At 45.8% G+C, this 19,648-nt stretch overlaps 1 protein-coding gene across 1 annotated transcript in view; it reads right to left on the bottom strand.

Moving 5' to 3' along the window:
- MYO5B (myosin VB) overlaps nt 1-19,648 on the bottom strand; it is a 134,744-nt gene that overhangs the window by 71,857 nt on the left and 43,239 nt on the right. Inside the window, exons 11-14 of the mRNA XM_035903088.1 lie at nt 17,234-17,315; nt 15,558-15,698; nt 6,676-6,798; nt 5,458-5,541 (exon numbers count right to left, since the gene is read on the bottom strand). Coding sequence (XP_035758981.1) covers nt 5,458-5,541; nt 6,676-6,798; nt 15,558-15,698; nt 17,234-17,315 — 430 coding nt within the window. The remainder of the gene's footprint in view (nt 1-5,457; nt 5,542-6,675; nt 6,799-15,557; nt 15,699-17,233; nt 17,316-19,648) is intronic.

Here is a 19,648-nt window from a genome sequence, read left to right as displayed (position 1 = left end):
GAAGTGGCTCTTGCTCCCAGGCTTTATTTCGAGCTACTCATTCAGTCCTGATGGCAGCAAGGATGCTGCCCACACAACATATCCCCCAGGAATGGGGTTTCCATGTGAGGACATGCAGCAGCCCACTCTACCACAGCCCCAGAGGCACCCCTGTTTTTCTGAACAATTAAGAGACACCAGCACTTCCTCACTAATTACCTGCGTTTCAGCGTGAACGAGCAAGGCGACAGCAGGACTGCCATTCCGCAGCCCTGAAAGCACCACATTTAGCTCCTCAGAAGTCTGGGGTTTCTGGCAAACCAGCAGCAACATTTCCGCTTCATAAATGGGAGAACAGGTGAGCTGGCAAATGCAGTTAATGCTATTTTTTTCTTATGGGGCAGGATCTTCAAATTTGCATTAGGCTGGGGAACATTAGTAGTAAGTCAGTCACAATAAATCTGGTCTGTTTAGCAGAGCTGTTAAATTTTCACATCTCGAACCCAGCTATGCACCCAGACTGGTTTCTGCTACAGCCGTGCTTATATTCAAACAGTAAATTCTCAAATACAAGAAAAAAACCCCACTGTCACCAGGCAGGATTTCACTTATCACCAAGCTGAGCTGGGCTCCAGCCTGGTGACACTGCCAAAGCACCACCAGCAACACCCGCTCTGGAGCATCCACAGGAGAGAGCACCAGCATCACTCTTGCCTTGTCCATGGCATGCTGTGCCCAACACATCCACGCAAAAACACCAACATGAGGCAGTGGTGCACTGCACGATGCTCTTCCCTCCATCCCAGGCTCCTCTGAAAGCCAACCTTGGGTGTATTTCCGATAAGATCTCAAGAAGAATCCAGGGGTTTACTAGATGACCTCTAGGGGTCCCTTCCAACCCAAAACATTCTATGATTCTATGATTAACAGACAGCCCCACACCATAAAGGGCTGCCTGGCTCTCTGCCACGTCCCCGGACTGAGACAGGAATATTTCCAGCCCCGGTCCCGCAGGCTGTTTGCAGCTTGCTAGCACAGCAGCCTCAGTACCACTCTGGAAAGAAAACTGTTTGCATTACATTAGCAAATTGCTTGTAGGCTCCAAGGCAATGCCTGCTAAGGATCTGCTTCATAGAATCATAGAATGTTTTGGGTAGGAAGGGACCCCCAGAGGTCACCCAGCCCAACCCCCCTGCAAAGCCATCCCCCCTTGTCCTGTCCCAGCTAGCCCTACTAAAAAGCTTGTCCCCCCCTTTCCTCTGGGCCCCCTTGAAGCCCTGACCGGCCGCACTCAGCTCTGCCCGCAGCCTTCTCTTCTCCAGGCTGAACACCCCCAACTCTCCCAGCCTGGCCTCAGAGCAGAGGGGCTCCAGCCCTCGCAGCATTTTAGTAGCCCTCCTCTGGCCCCGCTCCAACAGGTCCATGTCCTCCTTGTGCTGAGGGCTCCAGAGCTGGACACAGTACTCTAGGTGAGGTCTCACCAGAGCAGAGCTTTTCTTAGAATCACAGAATCCTTCAGTTTGGAAAAGACCTTGAAGATCATCGAGTCCAACCGTTAACCTAGCACTGCCATTCCACCACTAAACCCTGGCCCTAAGCACCATGTCTGCCCGGCTTTTAAATATCCCCAGGGATGGGGACTCGACCCCTTCCCTGGGCAGCCTGTCCAGTTCACTCAACCCCTAGCAGAATAAAGGCTCGCACCTTCTTTGCCTAACCCTCTATCCCCCAAAAAAGACATCCCGACAGAGGTTGTACTTTGATGACACATCACTGTCTTGGGTGCTGTGCCTCCTGCAAAGACGGGGCGTTTGGGTGGTAGGTGCTTGATGCTGGAAGGCATCCAACGCAGGCTTCACTTTACCATCTCTGACAATGCGATGAAACCCCCGGCTGTCATTTCAGCTTTCAAAGTATCTTCTCAGCGCATAGCTGGGAGTGTCATCAGGCCCTCCATCCGCTGGCTATTAATAATGAGAGTGCTTACTCCTACACAAACACTCGACAAGAACCTCAGAGGTGAGTTTTCACCTTGCTTAAACCAAAACTGATTTAACTGGGACCACCTGTGGCAGCCCAGGATCTATTCCACAGATGCTGGGGAATAAGTGACAAGGACAGATCCCTCCTTCCCAACTGGCAGAGTCAAAACCATTGGTGCATTATTTGTAATTATAGAGGACTGGAATATAATATCTAACCAGCATGCCCATATGCTTTCAATCAGTATTCAAATCAGCTTCCTTAATCCAAAGAACATCAACTCTCAACTGTTTTAGCTGACCAGCGCTAACAACACTAATTAGCTGCTTTATAAAAAGTTTCTTTCACCATCCTGTTGACAGCAGTAATTGCATTCTAATTAGCAGAACGCAGTTATGCCTTGGTGGGAGCGCTTCATCAGCGATGCACTTGAGGACGGAGAGGTGTTTAAGTCCTTGCTGTGTTAAATTGACAGCGTTCCCCCTTGCCTTGTGTATCGCCTTAGTGGGAATACAAAGAGGAAATGCAGCAAGTACTGCAATACAGGGCTGATCCTGTGTACAGGATAAAGTCCTCACGGCACGGCCTTTTGCAGTACAAATCTAAATTTTAGCACATTGGAGTGGCAGACTCAGCGTTGCTGCTGCTGCTCTTTTTGGTTCAGAGAAACCAGGTTGCTTCCTACAGCAAAAGAAAAAAAAAAATTATTTGTTTATACCCATGGAGGGCATATGGCAGACGAGAGGCAAAAAAAATAAAAAAATTAAAAAAAAAAAATCAGGATAACTGAATCTGCTGGCCAACAGGGTTAGGGAAAGCAGGAGCAGAAGATCAGGTTTTGGAGGCTTTGCAGGAAGATGATGAGGATGTTCCTGCCAAGGGAAGCACTGCTCTTCCTCCCAGGACAGCACAGCGTCAGCATGGGCTGATGACAGTCACTGCTCCCACATCATTAAAGAAATGGCTCAAAGGCTGAAGTTCATCAAACTGTCACCCAAAGATTCTCAGAGCCAAGTGCATTTGAGGGCGTTTTAAGCTGGATCACAAACGCAGGTTTTGGTATCACCTACAGAGTCACCACCACAAATTCATAAGGTCCTAACGCCCGGTCCCAAGGAGCATTAGCTTAGTTTGCAGGTCCAGGGAAGCCCAACTCTTTGGTCCTGAGGCATACATATTAATGGCTTAAGAAGCTCCATGTTTTAAGGCCAAGCAAACCAGTTGCAAGGAGCAGGGTTTGGGGTTTTTTTGCTGTTAAACCAAAGCCCAGCCCTCTCTGATATAAATTATGGTCCTTATATATGAGAGAAAGAAGAGGAGGTGGTGCTGTTAGTAAACTCATTTCTACATTTTTTTAATTTCTTTTTTTAAGAAATGAGTTGCAGGTGGCACCGTCCTTCCCCACTCTACACCACCCCACCCCAGTGAGTTACAGCTCTCCTCCCCACCTACTCCGCAGTGGCTATGGGGAGAAGTCAAACAGAAATCCCTACCAGACACCACCAGCTCTGCAGCACGACCTCCAACAGCAAGATCAGCACTGGCTAAATAATTCATCATACAGCATCAATTATTCCTGCAGGTTACCTGGCATTTCTAATAAGTTCTAATCCTGCCCAGTTTTTACCCTGGGCAAGCTGTGAGCTTCCCAAATACAGAGAGATCTTGATTTGGGCATTATTAAAGCCCAGCTTCACAGTTATTAGACTCACAACTACCCTCATGGATGAGAAAATTGCACATCTTGCCATCTTCACGTGAATTTATTGCTTAGACAGAGGGCAAGCCACTGACAACACTCAATTAATTTCCCATTCTCATCTCCCTTACTTTGGCAAGAACCAACTCCTGCTTAAAATGCTCCTAAAAATAATACTTCCTCCCTTGCCCCTCACCACACTCCTTATTTAGGGTGGCATTTGGAAGGTCATACCCAGCCATAAAAACCAAGGGAGGGTGGCACAAAGAGGAGAAATCTGGATATGTGACACATCTGCTTGCAATATCCTAAGGGGGTTCAAAATTTGTAATGCAAGAAAACAAAGGCAAGTTATCAAGCTGGTCCATGCTGGGGGAGGCTTTGAAATGGTTTAGAGAAAAGCAGATATATTGCTTCCCTACCCCACAAAGTCTGGTGGCAGCCCCAGAGTCATGCAGTCTCAATTTTGGCTGCTGGATGGCGTGTTGGAATTTGCAGGGCTGGATTTTCACACTAACTTCTAGCTGCCCCTGGAAGGGTTAAGGTAGTTTAAAGTCTCAGCTCATTAATTGACAATGAAAGACTAAAGGTTGCAGGGAGGAACTTTTGGTCTGGTTATAAAAAACAAGGACTTGAAATTCCTAAGATGTCTGTGGTATTGACACTCTTAACCCAACCCACCCAAGCGCAAAGGCATGGTCATGGAGAAGAGTGGGGTGTTGGAAGTCAGCGCAAAATCTGTTAGGTTCATGCATGTAACTGTAAAGTCTCCAACTCAAAGCCCACTTGCCAAGTCCTCATTTACTTCGACTCACGCCGACGCCTGCAGAGCCCCACAGCTACTGCTTTTCTGCTTCCAACAGCCCAGCAAGCTCACAGCCTTCAGGACTAGCGGAGACTTTAAACCACGGGTACCAAAAAGCTCTCTACAAGGAGACTTGGTATTCAAGGTCAGTCAACACATCTCTGTTGGCACTCATGCAATGACGCGCCGACAAGTTGTTTTTACAATACTCAGGAGAGGAAAGGTACATGACACAAATCTTGTAATACAGGAGCAAGAGCAAGCATGATCAACAATATTTGTTAATATTACCTATTGGCAGCAGTGTAAAATAGCTCTGGCAGCAGCTGGAACATCTCAGAGTTTGTGTTAGATTTCCAGCATTGTATATTAAATAATTAGTATGCAAAAAATAGGGTTAAGTATTTAAAAATTGTGGGGCCAAGTATGATGGACTGCCGCTAAGGAGAACAGCCAATTTCATAAAGAAGGGTTGTAGGGTCAGCAACGCTACCCACAATATACAAACCACACTGCTGACCATGGCTTTTAGTCCCAGGCTCACCTGTGGATTCACATGCTTTTGAGGACCTTCAGTGCCAGGTGGTGGGTGGGGAGCTCCGAGCAAGAGCTAAGTGGGATTTACACCGCCCCATAAACTGTCTGCTCCTGATTTATGCTCTTGGTGACCAAAAAAAAGAAGAGGATCAACAGGTTTGGAAAGGATTTTTCTGATGCACCTCAACGGGACACTGACACCAGAGTGGAGGTGAGTAGAGGACCATGCACACCTACACCTGGGTGCAACCGTAGCACCCAGCAGCCTCATCCCTCCCCTCCCCACTTATTCCTTCCTCCACACCCCATTTATTTCCCTTTTTTTGCTGCTGTTCACGTAGCTGTCCCCACTGTTGCACACACAACCTGCTGCGGCATGGCACCGGAACACAAGCATGAAGTTCACACTTCAGAAAGCGGTGGTGCTGACTATCTCCTGACTCGCTGCTTTTACCTTGCTGGCTTTCAGGATATTGATCTGTTCCTCGTACACGGTGTCCCGGTTCTTCTCCAGAAAACCCTCACTCTGGTACTCCACCTAGGAGAAGACAAGGGAAGAAGCCCAGAGGGTAAAGTCTGACCGCACAGGGACAAGGTGCTGTGTGTCACCGTGCCCCTAACTGTTGGGACTCACCTTAAAAACCTGAGAGGGAGAAGTGGGGGGAACAACTGGAATTTAAAGGTCACTTTCTATCAAAGAAAGTGAATCTGAATGAAAGCAAAATCCTGAACGCAAACACAAATTGTTTCTTCATCATTAAACTGCCCTGTATGGGACCCAACCGTACTGCCATGGAAACCAGGGGTAAAAATGCAAGCATCGCCAGTCTCTCTACATGCTCTTTTGTTCACTCCTGAACTCCTTGTAAGCTAATCAATAAACTTCAAAAGATCTCCTGACTACGCCTCCTGTAGGTCTCTTGTTGCAGAAAGTCAAGGTGCAAAGGAAGGCTTTTGAGGGGACAGATGCAAATTTGATTTTTTACATCTGAAGTTGGCTGAAATAACTGATCACAAAAGGCAAAGCTTGTAAAGAAATATAATTTGTGAGGGATACATGTGCAAAATCATGAGCCTAAGGAAAGTTGAGTATCAACTTTTGCCATGGAAAGTGCTGCTTGCATCCAGGGCAAACCTGGTCAGGAGAAGCGCCTGTACGGGATCGCAGCCCCTGCATGTCATCTGGTTCCTCGGACACGGAGCCCATGGACAAGACCCTACAGCACCAGACACTGGGATTTAGGACCCACAGCTGGCATCATCTCCCTCAAAAGTGTGGGATCAGCCCAGGGTCACCTCTTGCATGCTCCTCCCCACTGCGTTGATGCTCACAGCTCCTGCTCTTCAAAAATAATTCCCTTTTCCAATATATTTTCAGTAAAGCTGCCCTTACAGAAATTCATTTCACTGCAGCTTTGAGAAAGAGGATTTTTCTCTACTCTAGAAAGCACAATTATTTAAAGCTTAGCGCAATAGTTTGGAGGCCAAAGTCCTCCAAGCTGATCTAGATCTGAGAGCCCAAACGAGATTACTGCCAACGAGGCATCCCTCTCACCAAAAACCAGCTCGCTGGTGCTATAAACTAATTTTCCTTTGGGCAGCTCTTCCTTCCCTCCATGCATTTCCCATTTCTGCGTTCAAGTCCCAGCACATGCAACGGGAGCCTGGTTACCTTATCGGCAAAATGCAGGACAATGAAGGAGGTGTTGGACATGCGGGGCTTCTGGAAGTGCTGGCTGCTGGCGTGCCGGTCATACAGCTTCTGCGCCCAGTTCTGGTCGGTGCCTTTGGGAACCTGAACAGGGAGACAGTAGACCAAAAAGTTGTGGTCAGGCATGCAAAGGAGGTGCAGGGAGGTTTTGGAGGAGCCCTCCTTGTGGGCTTCCTGTAGCCCACATAGGCTACAGGGATATTTGAGAAACAGAGTCCACCCCCCCAGTTCTATGAGCATGTCCTATTTCATTTTCGTGTATAGTCTTGAGAAACCCAAAAAAATTTCATTTCTAGTGAAAAACACTCAAATGCTGGTTCTGCTCCAACAGCCAGAACAGCTCGTGCAGGAAAAAAAAAATAATTATAGAAGTATTTTTGCATTTAAGTTACATCAATTGCTCAGGCACCAACATTAATTTTTTTAATGCAATTTTTGGTGACCAAATAGTTTCACAGACTGCCACCTGAGACATCAAGAAGTTCTACTTAATTTAAAATAACAATGATAATAAAATAATTTTAAAACATTAAAATGATAATAAAATGATAATTCTTAAGAAACCTCTGCCTCACAGCAGGCTTAGGGTGCGGTCACCTGGATCCCAAACACAAGGTGCATTAACCCCAGTTGCACACAGGGTTGGGACTGCAGACCCACATATCTGCCCTACTGCAGTCGAATGATTCCCGTGTCCCTCTCCCACACATCCAAGCCCCTGTGCCATGAAACTCCTGGATGCCAGACACTCCTTCTGCATCCTATTTCCACCAAATTCAGGGTGCAATGGACCTGGCCCTTGAAATTATTTGGCCACAGTACACTAAGATATTAAGTGTTGCCTAAGACACTGCTTTGGTAGCATGGGGCAGAGAATGGAAAAACCCTAAACAATTGCAATGACTAAAAAATAATAATAATAAAAAAATCCCTCACAGCACTACCGGTGCAGCAAGGGAGTGGGCTACTTTGCACAAATCAACAGTTACAAGGAAGGGTTGAGCTGCCCTTCCTACCCAGCACCTGCAATTCTTACCCACTAAATCATTGTAAACTTAATGAGATATATTGCCTAGATCAGGGGGAAAAAAAAATATTGAGTTTTATTATTTTGTAAGCACATATAGCTGTATGGCAGCAATCGACAATATCCTGTCACTTCTGATACTCTCATGATTACAATTCCCGTAACGACTCAATTTTTTAGGGTATGTTTAGGTCCCTTCTCTGCTAACTGGCCAAAACCTCCAAAGCTTTGCAAAAAAACATAAGGGCGTACGAGGAAAGCAGGATGGCTGTAAATATTTTTTATTTTATACTTTTCCAGCGCAATAAGTTTGCCACAAAGCAAAATTTTTGAAAACCAAAAGGAAACAAGGCCTGAAGTTGTTACACACCTCCAGGGCTGGGGACCACAGCTGATGGGGTTTGTCCCCATCGCCCCCTGTCTGCCTGGCAGGGATGAGAAAGGTGTGGGCTGGGGGACCCTCTATTGCTGCCAGCAGGACAGCAATGGTTGCACATACATACACATACATAACCCTAACAAAAAATGGCTGACCGGATTATTTAGTTTATTAAAAAAAAAAAAAAAAAAAAAAGAAGAGTCAGACAAAAAGCATTAGGTGATATTAAAATTAGATGGGGCAAAGCCTAGGAACATTAAACAATTATATATCATAGAATCCCAGAATCCCAGGTTGGAAGGGACCTCAAGGATCATCTGGTCCAACCTTTCTAGGCAAGAGCACAGTCTAGACAAGATGGCCCAGCACCCTGTCCAGCTGAGGCTGGAAAGTGTCCAGTGTGGGGGAGTCTACCACTCCCCTGGGGAGATGATTCCAATGGTTGACTGTTCTCATGGTGAAACATTGTCCTCTTGTATCCAGTCAGAATCTTCTCAAGATTAACTTGTACCCATTCCCCCTTGTCCTCTCCATGTGACTCCTTGTAAAAAGGGAGTCTCCATCTTCTTTGTAGCCTCCCTTTAAATACTGGTACACGGTGACGAGATCCCCTCTGAGCCTCCTTTTCTCCAGGCTGAACAAACCCAGCTCCCTCACCCCATCCCCATAGGGCAGGCTTCCCAGTCCTTGGGTCATCTTGGTGCCCCAGCACCCTGTTGACCTTCTTGGCCGCAGCAGCACACTGCTCACTCCTATCCACCAGGACCCCCAGGTCCAGTCCCACAGAGCTGCTCTCCAGCCGGGTGGATCCCAGCCTGTGCTGCACTCCTGGATTGTGTTTTCCGAGGTGCAAGACCTTACGCTTGTCTGTGTTGAGCTTCTTAAGGTTCTTGTTAGCCCACTCTTCCAGCCTATCCAGATCTTCCTGCAGGGTGGCTCTCCCTTCCAGAGCATCTACTTCCCCACTCAATTTGGTGTCGTCTGCAAACTTCATCAGGCTACACTTGATCCCATCATCCAGATCACTCTTGAAGATATTGAATAATGTTGGGCCCAATATCCTTGGGGGACCCCACTTGTGACGGGATGTCAGTTAGAAAAAGAGCTATTTACCACCACCCTTTGGGTGCAGCCCGTCAGCCAATTCCTCACCCACCACGCAGACCACTTGTCTAGGCCATAACGCATTAATTTCTCCAGTGTAGCAACAGGGAAAGCTCTGGATCTTCCATCAGGTCTTCACACAGATCTTTACATGAAAGGTGACAGACGAAATAGGAGCAGCAAACACTAAGAAGGAAAACTTGAGACAGTTGATGAAAATTTCTTTATGCTGCTCCAAAACAGCCTTTGATTTCACAGCAGCAAGCCAGAACACGACAGAAGTTTTCTGGACATGGGGATGAGCTGCTCCTGCCCACTCCCGTTAACTGGAAGAAGTAGCTGAATTAAATGCAGCAGCCACTCATGCAAGCCATGCTATCCCTGAAGTATTTTATATTTTACTGTTATAAGCTGTCCTGGTTTTGGCTAATTATGGATACACATATATAGATTTTAGATAAATATTAAAAGGCATTTATTTATGCAATTATATACATATTTTATTTATGCAAGATAGACATGCATATTTAACCTACGGAGTTATACACATGCAGATGGGTTTCTTTTTCTATCTATAAATACGAAATATAACCAATAAAAACACTCTGGTGTGATCGTTAGGTCTCTCTGGTTCAGGACCGAGCCGTGGGTGCAGAGCAGAAGCGCCTGAGCCGCCTGATGCTGCAGAGAGAGGAGATTTATCCTGCACCAGCTCTCTTTTAGGCCGTCCACTTTGCTGAAAAACCTGCTTATCTCAGAGTTGAACTTCAAAGGCATCGCTCCCACCTCCCAGAAAGAGGGTTTCGCCGTACCCACACCACTCCCTGCTCATCGTTGTGCAGCCTGGGTATTTTTAGCTGCCTGAGAAGCACCTGATAGGGACCAACTCCTGGAGATAAAAACTAACAGGGCCGTTATCTATGCTATTATAACAGCTTTTTGTATTGGCTTGGCAGTTTAAGGCCTTTAGAGCCAGTGAGAAAGTTATTTAGAGACTGTCTCATCAGTGCAAGACTTTTCTAGGGGATAGCGAAGAGGGAAGTCAACTGCCTTGCAAATATTGCATGGAAATCTCTAAACAGGAAAAACCTTAGACCAGTAATTTCACAAGGTCACTGCTTCTGCTTGTCTGTCCTCACTGTCCCTCTGCCCATCACACTGCATAAAATCAGCCGGGCAGCATAATCCTGGCAGGGTCACCTCCCATCTCCATACACTTGTCCTCTGAGCTGCCAGGAGCTCCTGCAACTGAAATCAAAGCTAAAGGGTGAGATTCCCTCCACCATCACTTCCAACAGAAGGACAATTAAGTGGATAAGCAATGAAGGTCCATTCAAACCTAACGATCTAAAAGTCAACCCTCTGAAAACACAGTAGGACCTATTTAAATTTTTATTCCTTTTCTCCTCATCACTCCAATGTAAGTTAAAGCCTGAAAAGAGCCTGGGCTTCGTCCACACTCCAGAGACACGTTTCACTGCAAGTGATGTGCCTGACTTTAAAGTCATAAAAGTTGACAGCATGACGTAGGCAAGGTTATTCTGCCGTCGGATTAAGCTGTCTGCCTGAAAGGAAAGCCCAGAGGTCCAACCTCCACGTATCTCCAAGCGCAGCAGAAATCCCCCCAAAACAGGACCAGGCGGCATAGGAAGGTGACATACTGATTTCTGATTTTCAAAAAAGCTAACAAATCCAGACAAGGAAAACACATTTGCTTAGATATCCAAGTTCACAGAGAGGCACAGAGACAAGTGGGATCAAAAACCAGCCCGCTAGAAGCAGACTTGAGTGCTTCTGGCACTTGACAGAAGGACACAGGAAAGGTTAAGAAGCATCTTTTGAACAGCATTAGAAAATGCATTGGGCACATTTAACAGCGTAACACGATGGCAATGTGCCATAAAACACAAACCAGATCAGCAAGAGAGTTTGAGAGCACGAGGGAGCTCGTGGGTTTGGTTAGACACATCCCCCTTTGGCAGCCTTGGGGTCACATTGAAAAAATTTCACTAAGATCCATCATAAATCTGGGACAATAATATTGTGACTGACACATCAACCCTTCCAACCAGCCCATTCTTGATCAAACCCTTTTAGGTGCACTTCACGCTAACTGAAATTTTTGTTTTTCATTAATTCTTCCATTCTCACTCCCATCCCAACAGCACAGGCAAAAGCAAGAAAGCAGCCAGGCAGTAGGACACCTTACAGAGAAACCTGGATACAAATATCTCAAGGGTGGATGTCACGAGGACAGAGCCAGACTCTTCTCAGTGGTGCCCAGACCCAGGACAAGGGGCAACGGGCACAAACTGAAACATAAGAGGTTTCAGTTGAATATGAGGAAGAACTTCTTGACTTTGAGGGTGACGGAGCCCTGGCACAGGCTGCCCAGGGGGGCTGTGGAGTCTCCTTCTCTGGAGATATTCAAAGGCCACCTGGATGAAGTCCTGTGCAACATGCTCTAGGAGAACCTGCTTTAGCAGGGGGGTTGGACTGGGTGATCTCCCGAGGTCCCTTCCAACCCTTGCCATTCTGTGATTCTGAGATATCCACAGCAACTTCAGACCGTACTCTCAAATGACACCTGGGAAGATATGAAGCACTCACACAGAGCAAGCAGTTTCAGCCTGAAAAATCAGGACACCTCATCCAACTTTGATAAAGAGACGTGACTGCATTTCTTAGAGAATTTTCAGTTTCCTCTGAGGATAATTTAAGTCCCTTGAAAAAAATCAACCCCAAATGCCTGCTCCTCTCCAGAGCACTGAAGTTGCTCTTCACGTGTTCCCTCCAACTGCAAAGCCTTCAAAGTCTTCTTAGGAAGTCTGCTGTCCCCTCTGCCAAATTCATTCCCTCTACAGCAAGGCCAACCATATCCTAAAGCAATCCCAGACATCCAAACAAGTCTTCCACACGCCCTCCCAACTTCCCATGGATTTTCAGAAAACAGCCTCCCTCTCCTTAACGCCCGTCTCTTCTGATGGGCTGTACGTTGGTCTCCTTGCTCTCCTCAAGGGCTCTGCTGTTATCCCAGATTGTTTCCCACCACCGCTGTTGGCCTTATGGTGACTCCCTCCACATTTCATAGCTCACCTGCAGGGAGGTTCTCCTGGATGCCCTCCTCCCCTCTCCCTCCTCTTCAGTTTGTGCTGCAGCACTTCAATGTTGCTCCTGTCACAGTGGCCTTGGTTTCTGGCCAAGGCCATTTCTGTGCATGGGACATGAACTACTGCTGTTTCTCTGGTGTCTTTTTAGGTCAAAGCCAAATAAAGAGGTCCTAAAAGCTCCAGATCCAGGCAGGTAACACTCCAGTGCAAGAAATGGGGAAAAGGCTCTTTGAGGACTCCAAGGTCACAGACCTATGGAGATTATAAGGCTTCCTGGGCAGATCAGGGATGTAACCGGAGGTTGGACCAAATGACCTCTAGAAGCGCCCCCCAACCTTAATAATTCTACAAAAGCTTCCAACTCCTAAGACCTCAAAGCTATTTACAAAGCCCCAAAACCAAACATATCCTGACGCCGTCTTTTTTCAGAGCTAGGGGTTTTATCATTTGCTTTCATGAGACAGGTTTAGTCTTTAAAACTCCAATCTCAAGTCGAGAGCCCTCTCTTTCATTGCTGATTCCCATTTCAACCCTGTCCGGTCCCCTTCTTCTCTAAATGGTGACAAGACTCTCATTACGCACTGAAGGTCTATGACCTTCGTTAGCTGAACTGCTTCAGCATGTACCCAACCACCCTCTCCCCAACCTCACATTAAAGATTAAAAAAAAAAATCCATTCTGTGAAGCGAGAACATTAGCGACAAACCCTCCCCATTTGCGCTGATGTTTCATTGTGTTGCCAGGACCCCCCTCGATGTCATTTCAAGTCCCGAAGTATATTTATCCACCGTTGTATGTGCTAACGAGATGACTTGCAATTTATCCTATTGTGGTCCCACGCCCACCGTGGCCGGCTCTCCCCGAGAGGTGAAACACTGCGGCTGGTGATGCGGGGGTGAAAGTTTTCATCCATAAACCAGCACTTTCAATTGACAGGCTCTGCTGAAATTTTCATAAAGCTGGAGAACGCTTGCAGGTTGTTATAAAAGAGCTGATTAGGGGGCCCATAATAAGGGCCAGTGACTAATGACAGCATTCCCCACTGACAGGTAAATATCCAGATAATTGGTATTTGATGTGCGGGGGAATAGATCTTGTGTTTCATTTTTTTGGTCCAAAAAAGCATGGATGAAAAAAGTAGTACCAGGCAGATCTAGAGCAAAGTTGGCCATATTCCCACTGTTGCATAGGCATTGCTCCATCTAATGCAATGTCACCAGCAGCAACCAGTGCCAGGTGCTTCGGAGAGGAGCAAAAGGTGTTATCAGCCAATATGGCATGAGGGAAACTTTCCTTCTGGTCTTCACAACACCCAGGAGCCAGCTAGAGCCTGGAGAATTTAACAGGCTTAATAGCGCAGAGACCAAATGAAATGGTGCTGAATATCAAGCAAATAATCTGACCTCCTTCTGAGCCAGCACGGGCTAAGATGCTATTTTAAGGGCATCAAATTAAGTTTAATTTGTTCTCATTTTTAAGGAGTCTTCCTGAGACTGGATTTGAAAAGCGCAAAGCCCCAACTCCGGCTCATCGCAAAGAGATAGCCGGAGAGCCTGTACCCCAGATAAAGGCCGAGCTCGTGGGACACACAGGTTGGGACAGCCTCGTCGTGCCTAGGAAGGCAGCCCTGTCGCATGGAGGAGAGCAGCCACCTGACAGGTCACCTCGCTTCCAGACAAGACATACATCTCCTTAAATCCCAACAGGGACACTAGTTGAAATAATGGATCCAAAACCTTTCCCTCTGATGCCCTCAGGCCACTGGATCTGTCCCATACCCACAGATCCCACAAAGCCAACAAGAATTTGTTGCATCCTTCTCATCACCTTGGCTATCCTGGTGAGGGGCCCCTTCCGTGCTTCAGCTCTCCCACCACCCATGCCTCACCCTTCCCTGCCCTCGTGCAAAAATCCTCAAAGCCCTTCCACAATCGGTAAGACATTTCCTGGCACAGAATACGTCCAAGTCTCGATGGAAACTCCTCCCAAAGACAACTTCACTCAAGTTTCTTTATCCTCAATATCACAATGTTTTACAGCCCTGATCTGACCACACTCTCTCCAGTATTTCTTCATCATCATTGACCCTTTTCATCACAGCATCACTCTGAGCATTCCTGTTAAGATGACTATACCTGAAGACTCTTGACTTCCCACATAGTTTTCACCACAAAGACCTTCAAAACATGCATCCCAACTTCCCAGGAAAGTCTTCCATCTTGCATTTCTTGTTCCTACATATATTTGATAATTCACAACTGAACAAGGAGTGCACAAGTAGTCCAACCTTTCTTATGGATTCTCATGGAGGGTGCCATTCTGGCTTTTCTACTCAACTTTTAAGCAAGATTTAACTTAGGCTGTTATGAGAAACAGATGATAAAGGATAGCAAATTACTTTCCCAACATTACAAGCTTGGTTTAAAAAAAAAAAAAAAAAGAACCAAAACCAAGCCAAACTAAACACCAGCCAACCACAAACCCAAGACTCAGAAAAGCTGAGGGAAGACAATTCCAAACCCCAACAGAAGAATGCTGAAGGAATGGCCAAACAAGAAGCCTACACAACTGAAGACACTTCTAAAGGTCATCCCTGGCTCCTGCTTCTCTATCCCAAAGAAGCAGACGGGCCATGCAATTTTGGTCTTCTGCAAAACTTGTGTGAAATCCAGGCCTGCCTCAAATTAGTCAGAGCTTGGCATCGACTTCAGCAAATCCTCGTTATGTGGCTGAAGACCCTTGACACTGCAAGGTTAACCAAACAGGAGACCCTCCCAGACACACATTTTTTTATGTGCCAAGCGCCACTGAAACACAGATTCCAGCATCTGAAGTCTGTACACTAAATGCAATCAACTTTACCCCAAATAGCTATCGCAACAGGACTTGGACAAAACAAAGCTTGAGACAGGGAGGAACTCCAGCTTCTGGATAACAACAAAGAAATCAAAAGTCGCAAGCAATGGCTATCCCTATGCAGAGCCAGGCAAGAAACACAGGCTTTGGCAACACATGGTGAGACCAGGTACCCAGGTTGGTAAGAGACATCTGCTAAGGAGGTTCTGAATAGTCCTAATGCAAAGCAAATGCCAACAGCCTACCATGAGCACCCCAGCAACGCATGTGAAAGGAGATGTTTACCCTCTTGCAAGCTACCACAGGTTAAAGCCCATTCTTCAACCTTTTATAAAAAGGTCAGTGAAAAGGGGGAGGTCCTCTTTACCTTGCATTCTTCATCCAGTAGGTCCAAGATACCAAGCTTTGCCTCTATAAGGTCTATGCAGGGCTGGTTATCATAGAAGTCTATGAGAGTCCAAGGGATTCCCTCCTTCATGTACTCTTCTTGTTCCAGCTTAAACACGTGCTGAGAGTGGAAGAACAGCAGAGTTACTGACCGTGATCCCAGCCAGAACAGTGCCAGCCCCCTCCCCATTCACCCACTCATTCCCACTGGAGTAGAGTATTCCCTCAGCAGATCCAGAAGCTGTACAAGCTTTAGGTGCCCTCATGTACAGTTTTGTCCAGGCTCTGCCATTTGTACAATCTAGCTTCTGGCAAGGAAAATAAAAGCTTTATACCAGGAAGCCATTGGGCAGGAAGGAGGGAAAAAAAAAAAAAAAAAAATGTCTGAAGCTGTCACTACATTAGTGGAAACTATATATTGAAATGGCAATGACATGCATATCTCTTGGGCTAGAAAAATCCCTCTCTCCTTTAGTGCTCTGCTGATTAAAGCAGTGACCTGCAGCAGGTTCACAAGCTTGGAGCCAAGCTGGGGCTGAGCACATGTGGCCCCATCTGTGAGCAGAGCTTCACAAAGAGCACCCATCATCCTAGAAGAGATATCAGCAACAGCATCTGACTGACTCAGGAACATTTCTATTGTAGATTCTTAATAAAAAAAAAAAAAAAAATATATCTTTGCATGGCTTATATATCTCAGACCTCTGCCCAAGCAGATAAATTGTCTCTGGCTATTTCTGAGATACTCTTAAGCATATTAAAAAATGATTTTTCAAATGCACTTTTTTCTTCAAAGATAGCTTTTTAAAATCTCCTCAAACATGTCATCTCAGAGTTTGAATTTATAAGCTTCAGAAGTGATAATCGGACATACTAAGTAAGATAGGAATAGTGCAAATACAATCCATAATTTACTTTTCATTTTTAGCAGCAGTGATCTGATGCATTAGATATACTGCAAATGTTCACGTCTGTGCATATGATAAGGTCTCAAAGTACCGAACTACTAAGCAGTACTTAGTTGCTCAAATTTAACAAGTTTTCCCTTATATCCTGAAACTAATAGTAATTTTTTTCTCTGCCTACAACAAAAGCAGAAGACAACCCCTCACTGCTTTCATTTCCAGTAAGTACTCAGTTCTAATAAAATAGAAGAACCTCAGGTTTTTGTGAGGCATGTCCAAGTGAAAAACGGGGAACATGTCCCATCCTGCTATTTAGTACAGAATTTTCATTGCAGAGGTTTAAGCTATACTTAATGGGCAGGTTTCCACCCATGCTTTGTCTCACATTGGAAATCAGGACTTGGCACAAGACCATCCAAGGCTGCACTTGAGGACTGAAACTACACCAAAAAAAAATTGGCAAACTTTCTCCTTATTCAAAACCATTAGTGAACTTTTGCATAAACCATTTGCAAACCTGCTTCCAGTGTCAAGCTTATCAATCAACCAAGCAACACTTTCAACTTGATATGAATATTATTAGTGCAATTGCAATGCACGATCATTGCCTGGGAGAGATGGTATCCCAAGGACTACATTCACGCTGGCCATGCAATCCGGCCAGGCTGCAGGTAAATGCCATTAAGCAGAAGCCAGACGTACAATAATCCCACCTTGATAGTTTTATGGAACATTTCCAAGCTGACCTTACCGAGTTGAACTGCTGCTGGAGCTTTTCGTTGGCATAGTTGATACAAAACTGTTCAAAGCTATTCACTTCAAAAGTTTCAAACCTGCAAAGCAATGAATAAATCAGCATTAAGCGTTGCTTCGTCTCAAAATCTACTTTTCTTTGCAATGGTGTCATCTGCGTAACGGGGAACACCAGTTATTCAACCGTCTCTTCGCATTCCTCCTATCTCAGATCTACGCTTTATTCCTCATTCCTCGAAACGTCTATCTTTCCTTGCCACAACTCAAGGGATTCAAGAGGTCCCTTCTGCTACGCACAAATGAGATATTCGGTACGACTGTAGCTTCCTGCCCATCAGCCAGTAGTGCTGTCTGAGACAGGCTGTCTGTAACAGCCTCTCTCAGACAAAAATATTATGAAATATTAAGTCCAAATATATTCACTGCAAAGGTGATGGAGAAAAGGTAGCTGCTGTCTTAAAAGACCCAACATGGTATTTTTAATGCGATTCAATAGAGCAGAAAAAGAAGGTATTAAATTCATAATTATAGCCTCTGTGTTGCATCCCTGATAGCACAAAAATTAGATACACGTGAGCAAGCAAGTTCACGGAAGCAGAGGGAGAAATGGTGCTTTCAGCTCCAATTCCAACACATTCCTTAGAGGGAGTTTGGTGTTGGTCTCTGTGATCCCCCTCTTCATCAGGGCTTCAAACGCTCCCCTTGGAGAAATATTATCCCACCCTTCCACTGGCCAACTCCAAACCAAGCTCAAAACTGGCTTCCTAGTCACAATTAGGAAAGAAAAAATATGCAGTTTTAATAACACAAACTACAGGCAAGCAGCAGAAAGCCAGCAGAACCCCCGGAGTGGTCGAGGCTGAAGCACGCAATATCTGGGGATAGGTAGAGGGAGCCAGGTTTGCTGTTAAAAAAAAAAAAAAGAGGCATTTTTCAGCTACCACAGGGAATCATGTTATTTATATTTCTATTTTTAAGGCACAGTTGGAGGAGGGAGGCAAAAAAAAAAAAAGTCTTTGACACATGACTGTAAGCATTAAACTAAAGGAAGAAGTGGCAAAGCTCCCTGTGCTTAATGATTAAGTTGCCATAATGATAAGTGCCCAGCAAAATAATTGCTTGGGTAATAGGTACAATAGGAGCTGGCAGAACAATCTTAAAGCACTACACAAATGAAACCCTTTCCCCGCCTTCCCCCCCACCCCCAAAAAAAAAAATCTGTATTTCTAGTACTTTCTGAGGACTACCTGGCTGTCATCCACATGATGCGGTTACTCCCCAGGTACTGCCAGGTGGTAATGCCCTCACCGTACAAAATGCCTGAGCCCTTGGGGAAAGGCAATGGAAAAGGGGGAATGGGGGAAAAGAATCACTTTTGTGCTTTTATCTTCCCAGCAGCCCTCAAGGAAACCCAGGACCCACTCCCCCTCTGCCTGCCCCGGGGCCAGTATTGCCCCTGGAGTTGAGTGCCAAACAGAGGATGCTCAATGCCTCCCTGTCCCAGGAACCGAGCTTTACAATCTTCAATACAACAAAATCTGGTGTCTGTGACCAACAAATATTTAATATAAACACATGGCCAGAGCCTCAGTGATGAACGTATCCTTGAAGAGCTCCCAGTGCGCTTGGTCTTGATTCCACAGCCATCATGCCAAGCAGATTGGCGCCTTCAGCTCTTGCTTCCCCTTCCAAGGGTCTCCTTGGAAATACCAACTCCTGCAAGCTCATGATCAGAGCAGCAAGGCAAGAAAAGATTTCATGAAAATGGAGATCAAGAAGAACAGCAAGCTAGGTGGAAAAAAGCAACGAGAGGGGGGGTACAAGAGGAAAAGATATTGGAGTGGAAATGCTTTTTCCACTGCAGACACTAGATGTGACTTATGAACCTCTCAGTAAGTGCCAGCCAGGAGCAGAGCAGCTGTACAACATTAACCTCAAGGGAGATTTCGTGAAGTTGCTAATTAAGGGACTCTGCCAGCACAATTTGCTAATTGACAGAGCAGTTTGGTTACCAGCTCCATGTGTGCCCTTGCCAGGAGGTCCTGCCCACACAAAGTGACTGTGCTCCAATGGCATCCTAATGGGAAAAGCAAACCAATGGCCATTTGGTTCCTATTCATTTTAGTGCACTATATCTTGATGCAAAAAATAAGCATATTCACCACTCCAGCCCACCACCGTGGCTCCCAGGAAGGCACATCCCAGCTTGGGGACAGCTCTCAGGAGTGGACACTGGGGGGCAAATATCGCATTTTGGCTTTTCTCCTGTTCCCTAATCTGCTGCATGACTGGTATCTCCTAAATCCACTGCGGCACCGGGGTTTATACTAAAATATTTAAAGTTCATAAATAAGTCCAGCATACAGCTGGCTGCCTGGGTGTTCACACTTCACATGGCAAACAGAGGGAAAAG

This window comes from Egretta garzetta, unplaced genomic scaffold, assembly GCF_000687185.1.
Source record: "Egretta garzetta isolate BGI_Z169 unplaced genomic scaffold, ASM68718v1 scaffold179, whole genome shotgun sequence".
NCBI lineage: Eukaryota > Metazoa > Chordata > Aves > Pelecaniformes > Ardeidae > Egretta > Egretta garzetta.
The sequence above is the reverse complement of the archived record's forward strand: the minus strand, read 5'-3'. Positions and strand labels throughout refer to the sequence as shown.